This window comes from Cajanus cajan, chromosome 5 (genome assembly GCF_000230855.2).
Source record: "Cajanus cajan strain Asha chromosome 5, NIPB_CcT2T_4, whole genome shotgun sequence".
Taxonomy (NCBI): Eukaryota; Viridiplantae; Streptophyta; class Magnoliopsida; order Fabales; family Fabaceae; genus Cajanus; species Cajanus cajan.
In genome coordinates, this window is record NC_138521.1 from 56,977,638 (window position 1) to 56,985,936 (window position 8,299).

The 8,299-nt window shown below is 26.9% G+C and overlaps 1 protein-coding gene across 1 annotated transcript; it reads right to left on the reverse strand.

The window, feature by feature from the left end:
- Positions 1-4,187: 4,187 nt before the first annotated feature.
- Positions 4,188-6,421, reverse strand: LOC109800287 (vignain). The gene is made up of 4 exons (XM_020361071.3): positions 5,924-6,421; positions 5,263-5,495; positions 5,031-5,171; positions 4,188-4,614 (listed from the first exon to the last, which is right to left on the reverse strand). Exons 1-4 carry the CDS (start codon positions 6,369-6,371, stop codon positions 4,351-4,353), a joined length of 1,086 nt encoding a protein of 361 aa, XP_020216660.1. The 5' UTR covers positions 6,372-6,421; the 3' UTR covers positions 4,188-4,350.
- Positions 6,422-8,299: the final 1,878 nt, after the last annotated feature.

The window sequence follows — 8,299 nt, forward strand, 5'->3', positions numbered from 1 at the left end:
TTAAATTATTTGGACTTTTAGGTTTCAATTACCGTAAAAAGAAACTTTAAATTTGTATTAATATTAATTTTGTAAAACATCATTGTTGTCCATTTTGAGATAATTATGAATTTCTTTACTGATTCAGAACATGAAATTAATTTCATATTATATATATATATATATATATATATATATATATATATATATATATATATATATATATATATATATATATATATATGGTGGAAGAGATTCATTTAGTAACTTTTGGTATAAAATTATTCTACTCATTTTACATTAAATTTTAATAGTCCAGCCATTAAATTAATTTTTTAATAAATTAATTAAATTTATAAATTTTAAAAAGTTTAATTTAAAAATTATTTAATATTTTATTAAATTAAGTCAAGTTAACATATATTAAAACATATTATACATTAATTTGAATATATATGACAAAGTATCATATAATATTCAAATTTTATAATAATTCATAACTTTAATTTATTAATTAAAATATCATTAAAATTTAATATAAATTATGATTTATTAAATATAATAATATTACTAAAAGTTATTCTTGAAATAAGTGGATTTTCTCTTAAAAAATTAATCATTTTAATTTTTGTAATTTTTTTTACATTACATGCTACCCAGAGAATGACACAAAATTGTTTAAAATAATTACCTTGATTTAAAGATATAAAAATAAATATTATAAAAATATGTGTATATAAATCAATTAATTATATAAGTAATTTAATCTCTATTTTATGATAGTTGGAAATTTAACAAATATTGTCATAATGAAAGGAAAGAAATAAGGAAAAAGGTAAACGTATTTTCTAACAATAAAATTTAAGTTTTTCTTTGATTTTAATATTTTCAAATTTAAATTTCATTTTTTCTTCTATTTTTCTCACAAGAAGGGGAAGCAGCCCATTTATTTTCATTTTACAAAATATATAATGGATGTATTATTGCAAGTCAATTCCATTCTCTCTACTGCTTACATCATGGCATGGGTCACCATTGATTCAATATTATCAAAATACAATAATAATAGGGTGAACATAGTCGATTTCGTTCTCGCTACTGTTTACGTCATGACATGGGTCACCTTTGATTTAATATAATCAAAATGTAAATATGGTAAATGCTAACAAGTGTGGTGTTTTTATGAAATTAAAAAAAAAATATTAGAAAATATTATTAATATACCTTTTTTTTGTATTATATTTTCAACGTATCTTTTATCAATAATAAAATCATTATATATATTAATTTCCTAACCAATACCAGCATAGTCTAATAATAATCATATTTGCGGCAAAATGAAAAATGTGAATCAAATTAATATTAAGTTGGAATGGGATATATATTAATTAAGCTTTAAATGTAATGAAAGGAATTAATTAAGGTTTAGTAAAAGTAAAGCTTTATATCTTATTAAGAGATTTCAAAACAAGATTGTTTAACAGTGATATCTTTGAAAAAAAGAAGAAGAAGAAGCAATTCCTAGTGCCAGTTAAACTGCAATAACGAAGCTTTTCAAGTCTGAGGACCACGATAATATCTTTGTGTGGCCAAAATGCTGACGATTTGATGTATATGATTGACAATTTGCTTGGTTAATCACTTTTTCTTAGTGAGGTTGGTATCAATCAATAATTCTAAATATCTCCTGAAATATCAACTTCAAATTGTATTTGAATCTTCCCATTTATTTTAATTTACAACACAACAGAAACAAAATATAAAAAAAATAATTATAGTACAACAATTTGTCAAGATCATTTGGCATGGTGATTTACATTTTATAAGTATATCAACTGACGTAATAAAAAAAATTCAAGTTATCTATCTATATAGATTTATGTTTATAATTATTTAATATAATTATGAAATTAAATAGGTAAATTAAAAGGTGATTAAATTAAATTACGTAAAGAAATATTTAATTACAAAATTAAAAAAAAAACAATAATTTGGGTGAAATTAATATATATAAAAGTATTGAAAGATTGATTCACTAAATTTTTCTATGTAAAATTGTATAAATTTTTCATTTAATTTGTAATTAAATATTTAATTTAACAACGTACACTTGTATTTAAACTCAAATTTCTTAGGTGAAACATTTTAAGTTGTTTAAGGAAAACTTTAATTTCTTACTAAGTTTTGTTAAACAATCCTTCATTAAGGTCAGGGATGACTAAATGTTGATGGCTGAGATTTATCCCAATTCCTTGGTAATATAAATGTCATCAGTGTTTTCTCCTGATCATGGTTTCAAAAAGATTTTCCAACCTTAATTAATTCTAATAAAAATCATGCATTGGGTGATCAAACCAAAATAAAAATTAAGAATAAAAGAAAAACAATTAACTGAATAATACTTTTATTGAATGAAAAAATAGAAGAAGAATTTACATAGTTCCATTAGCTACTTCAATCTTCAACAATGGAAAACTTAACCACTCATGATTAAGAATTACAACTCTAGATGAATCTTTGAATGATCGATGATTACGGTGTTGATCTCACAAAACTCTCTTTAATCCTCTAAAATTGTACTAAAAAGAATGTTTTACAATCTAAACAAATTTTTGAAACCCTAATTTTATAATAATTTCTAATGGGCTTTCGGGTTGAGTCTAATTGCTTAGAGCATCTATGTTACTCATTCTGAGTGACCAAGTAAATATGTCTAGAGGTGTCTTCTACCTTGACTCGCTTAAAGCGAATTTATGGAAGCTCTGAGCGAATTTTACTCGCTTAAGCACTTAGGGTGAGCGCTTTTAGCAACCAAATGTTGTTTTTCAGTGTTACTTTTTGTCTTGACTTGCTCAAAGCAAATTTATGGTAACTTTGAGAAAATTGGGGTCACTTAGAACGTCCATGTTATTCGCTTTAAACGAGCTAATGTAGTCTTTCAGTGTTGTTCTCTGTCTTGGCTTATTCAAAGTGAATTTGTGATAATTCTGAGCGAATTTTCATAGCTTGAAGCAACGATTATGTACAGTCTAGAATGATGCTTAATTTTCCTTTGAAGCTTTGTAGATTTCCTAATTATTTTATCGTGTTCCATTTCAACAAAGAAAAATATAAAAAAATACCTAATATTCACAAAATTAAACTAAAATTGAAATTAACTTTTGACTAAATATTTTGTAGAAAACAACAAATTTAAATATATATATATATATATATATATATATATATATATATTAATAATTACCTAAATTGAATAAAATATGAATGAATATCAAGCAATATGGCTAAATTTTCTCCTTTTATGGTGTTTCTCCCGATCTTTTTTTATAAGCAAGAAGTAGAAAAATTCATAAATTTTATTTAAAATAACAATTAAAGGGTATAAATTAATATATATATATATATATATATATATATATTGAATATACAAACAATAAGTCTATTTTTTTATCACTTTTTTAATATATGCATCTGGATATATATATCAATTATATTTATTTTAAAATAATTTTATGAACTAATATTTTTAAAATAAAATTAAATGACACACACGTGTGGTGTAAGATATGACTCGCCCACTAAATTGATTCATCATAAAAATAAAGTAGTATTTTCGGTTGTATTTTCAATTTTTTCTTAATTTGTTAAAGCTATTAATAACAATAAATTTAAAAGATAAACAATTGTGAAATATAGATCGTGCTATCGAGTTTTGTTTTAGATTTTATGAATAATTTTACAAAAAAAAAAATACTAGATGGTTAGTCTTTGGTTACTAAATTGATTTCAGTGGATAGTGATTGAATTATTGAACGAAAAATTTAGAATATGAAGATATATCATGATAATTAAACAAATGTTATATGCTTAATATAGAAATACCGTATGCGGTTTGTAAGTCCAAGAGATTTTTTATAATCTATAAAATTGATCTTTGTAAGAAGAGATTTATAATAATTTATGTATTCTATTCAACTAATTAATTAACTAAGTTAAACCACATGATTAAAGGGATGTTGACTATAGCTGGCCCAAAAGGAGTAATTTCCATTTCAAAAATAAAAGGAAAGATGATGATTTTCTTTTTTATTCAACCATGAAAATATATTGTTGGTGTTGATGATGAAAGCTGAAACAATGGATGCTACGCTAACGCTGGTTCAAAAGGGAAAGTGAAGAGTCCTGGAAGCAAATAGGTTACAGTAGAATGCGAGCAATCAAATTAAACAGATTTATTTATTTTTGTGACACAAACCTAACAATTTGAAAGGATAATTAGGCACACAAATATTATTTTTGCTACGAGGAAATCCCTTGCGCACAAACAAATTAAACAACAACCAAAGTTGGGTGAATCTTCATGGGAAATATTTAAAGTTCATCTTTAGGAAATGATGAATGGTCCCTTGGATTGCTAGAGGACTTTTTGATTGGATAAGAAGCCTCCATTGCTATGCCACATAGACCTTTCTTATCAGATATGCTTCTTTGCATTCTAATGTAGCCCTTTTCTCCCCACTCAGATCCCCATGAGTTTTTCACAATCCAATATTTGGTTCCATCTTTAGTTGTTCCATACCCCACAATTGCTACTCCATGATCCAGATTAGTGCCACACTCTCCCGTAAATACTCCCTGTAATTAATTATTAAGTAAATTAAACTATTACACTCATATTTCATGAAATTGCACAAAACTTTTCTGTCTTTTTAACACTTACAACAAATTTCTTCATAAGAAGTTTTAGTATAATTTTTTTAAACAATTAAGGAAGATTAATATAATGGTTAAAGAGTGTCAGTGAAATGTTTATCAAATAATTAAAGAGTTAGTGCAAGAATAAACAGAGTAAAGTGTGTGCATGTAACTTCACAAAATCTCGAGTGTCTATATAATTTCCTCAAAACAAACCAAGTTAAGATCTCTAGCAAACTATTTTGTTTAGAAAACTAGAAAAGACGAATGTTTATTGGTGTTATTACACTTTGATTTTAAAAAGTATTCACAAAAAAATCCTGTGAAAGAGAGATTAATTAGAACTAAAATTTCACCTCTGAGTAGAACTGAAAGTTATATCCCGCAGCTTCAATGGCTACCGATACAGGTTGATTTGCAACAGCTTTGAGCAATGCAGCCTCGTTGTTCACGGGCACAGTCTCATGGCCATCAATTGACACTTTAGGTTCACTCTCCTGCAATATGAATGGTCTCTTTGCATCTTAAAATTCATAATCAATCAACTAAATTTGATTACTATTAAGCTCGATAAAGATGAGTGTGCACCTTTGATAAATCACAAATACCATCTTTTGCTTCATAAGGGTAATTGTTTTCCGTTGTTATACCATTTTGCTTGATAAAATCGAACGCATATTCCATTAACCCACCGTTGCATCCTTGATTCCCTGTAGTGTCACAATCTACAAGTTCTTGCTCAGACAAGGACACTAGCTTATGTGTCTTGATTTGGTTAATACCTTCAACAGCTACAATAGTTGAAAACGCCCAACAACTACCTATAACATGACATTAGAAAACAAGGAAACGTTGATCAAAACAAATAAAATGTATGGTGTGTATAAAGGACATGCAGAAGCTAATAGTTAGAGAAATTAATCTCTTTATATATATTGAGGAGTAATATCATTGAAATAAACATTATACCTCTTCCAAAACAAAACCTTTTTTATAGACATGCATGATCAAGAAATATGTTGGTAAACAAACAAGAATAATGTTAGGAATATCATGGGAACTATGTCATATTAAAGAAATATGCACAACAATATAAAAAGTGAGTTAAAAAGATAATGACCACTTAACAGATAAAAAGTGACTAGAATTTGACTCTTCACATGTACTTTCTAACTTTACATATCCTCATAAGTTAAATATAATCCTAGTGACTAGGCAGAAAAAAATGTTAATATTTTTTGCTTATTACCACATTGGCCTTGATCCTTTACACTAGTGACAGCACCTTTCTTCCTCCAATCCACAGAAGAAGGAACCCTATCAAAGTTGTGATACATGAAAGTACCATTCTCACGTGGCGTGCCTCGGAACCTTCTGTGATGATCAACCCTGGAGCCAGCATAGATGCTCCTGAATTCATGGTTGGTCATGTCAGCAAACCTGTTCAACTTCAGCTTGTAAGGCTTGTCCATTTTATTGGTATTGTGGACATGCATCACGTTGGCTTTGAACACGTTGAACCGGTTTTTCTTCTCACTGAGACTTCGAGAAACCGTGTGGTGGCTCCTCCATCTCTCGTACAAATCCCACAACCCTTCCTCGGATTCTAACTCATTTTCACTGAAATCAAGGCTCTTGGCCACTCCAAGAACCAAAGCAAACGATAGAGCAACCCATAGAACTTTCTTTACTTCCATGTTGTTGCTTTGCTTAATATCAGTTCAATGTAAGATGGGAATAGAGAGAGCATGGAGATGCTTTATATAGAGAAATGAAAACCAATTAGGCTCAAAGAAAAAATTAGAAAATAAATGAAGTTAAATGTAACTTATGGGCATCAACAATCAATAATGATGAACATGCAACTGATGCAAGGCTATACATTAATTTAATCATTGTTTTGGAGATTTCAGATACTAGAAGCAAACTCAAGATTTTTCTTATTGTGGAAATATAATTTGGCAGATTGGTTCCTAATTTAAAACTTTGTGTAAACATGCATGCTATATGTTTGTACGTGAGTTTGAAGGATCATTTTTGGGTTGCATGCAGATCACGCTATTGCCTTATAACGATGGAGAGTGATGGTTGAAGAAGGGTGAGGAGCATGGTTGCTTCTGGTTTTGAGCCACTATGAGAGTAACAACAAGTGGAGTGCAACGTTATGATAACCGTTTTTATCCGTAGCCTACATGATCGCTTGTGAAAGTAGTATAGTTCCATGTACAAAATTAAACAACAGAAGTGCAATCAATAATACTTCCTAACTGCATGAATAACGGATATTTACAGCGTATGTGGAGAACATGGTAAAACTAGAAAGTGATTATCATGACTTGCGATTTGGTAACATTGACATTGCATAGGAAAGATAATAAAGAGATTTTAAATTTTGATTAAAGTAGTTTATGTGTGAGTCAATGAGTGTATAGATTTTTACGTTAACTATCTTATAAAAGTCATATATAGTATGATTTCTAAGTGTAAAAATCACATTAAAAGTGTATAGATATTAAATTCTTCTGATTATTTTAATAGAATTAAAAGTAAAATAAAAATCTCTCACAATCTCACCTAGCGCACTAGCTTGTATCATTTCCTTTTCCTTGCTTGTTTTCTCAATACCAAATGATATTTGAAATTTGCTCATCATCAGCTTTTCATACACGTACAGTTTCTGTACAATTATAGCAGTACTACCATCGTGATAACTTCTATAGGTGGTTTGTTAAAAGATGATAATAAACACAAGATTGAGTTGGAGGAGCTTCGTTGCTGCTTTTAAGATGTGCTAAAATTCTGTTCTTATGAGAATATATTGTAATTAATTGGTAGGTAAGTCTAGAACTTTAAATTTTCAGCTTCTATTCTAGTTAACCGTTATTTAATATTTGGAGGTTACTTGGTCACGAGTTGGTTAGCTAATTTGCCAAAGGCTTTCTAGATATTTTTTTAGGTAAAAGAAAATGTTTTTGAGCACAATTTAAATTAGGACAACTTTTATTGTCTCTTTTGAATAGTATTTTCCACATGGATAAATATGAAGAAAAAATATGTTTAAATATGTTTTAAATTCATATAAATATCGTTCTGCCTTATTTAGTTATTGTAAAAAAAAGATTGTTATCTTTTAGATTCTAAGCATTTTCTTAATATTACTTTTTAGTTCTTATTATTAACTCTAATTAGTTTATTGTTATTAGTATTATTTTTACTTTTTAGTTTGTTAATTTATTTTTAACATTGTACTTTTTTAAATATTATAATTTATTTAGACACTTATAAAAATTTTAATATGTTACTTTTATTTTTTTATATTTAATTCATTGGTTTTGACCAATTGTATTATAATTTTCTTAATATATCAAATATAATGATTTAATCTCTAAAAGAAAAAATAATATATTAAAAGTAAATTATAAGCATCTACGTAATAATTGTACATTTTTAAAAAAGTAAAATGTTAAGACTAAGTTATTGAATTAAAAAGTAAGAACAATATTAAAAGTAATAAAAATATTTGTTCATCATAAGATATTCAAATTAAAATAATATTATAAAATTAAATTATATGTAATTGTTTTATTTATATAAAATAATAAATACATTTTTAGTTGAATATCTA

Coding starts and splice junctions, on each gene's coding strand:
- LOC109800287 (XM_020361071.3), bottom strand. CDS start 6,371: ATGGAAGTAAAGAAAGTTCTATGGGTTGCTCTATCGTTTGCTTTGGTT. Junction 5,496..5,923: donor AAAGGATCAAGGCCAATGTG/GTAATAAGCAAA, acceptor GTCATGTTATAG/GTAGTTGTTGGGCGTTTTCA. Junction 5,172..5,262: donor GTATTTGTGATTTATCAAAG/GTGCACACTCAT, acceptor TTCATATTGCAG/GAGAGTGAACCTAAAGTGTC.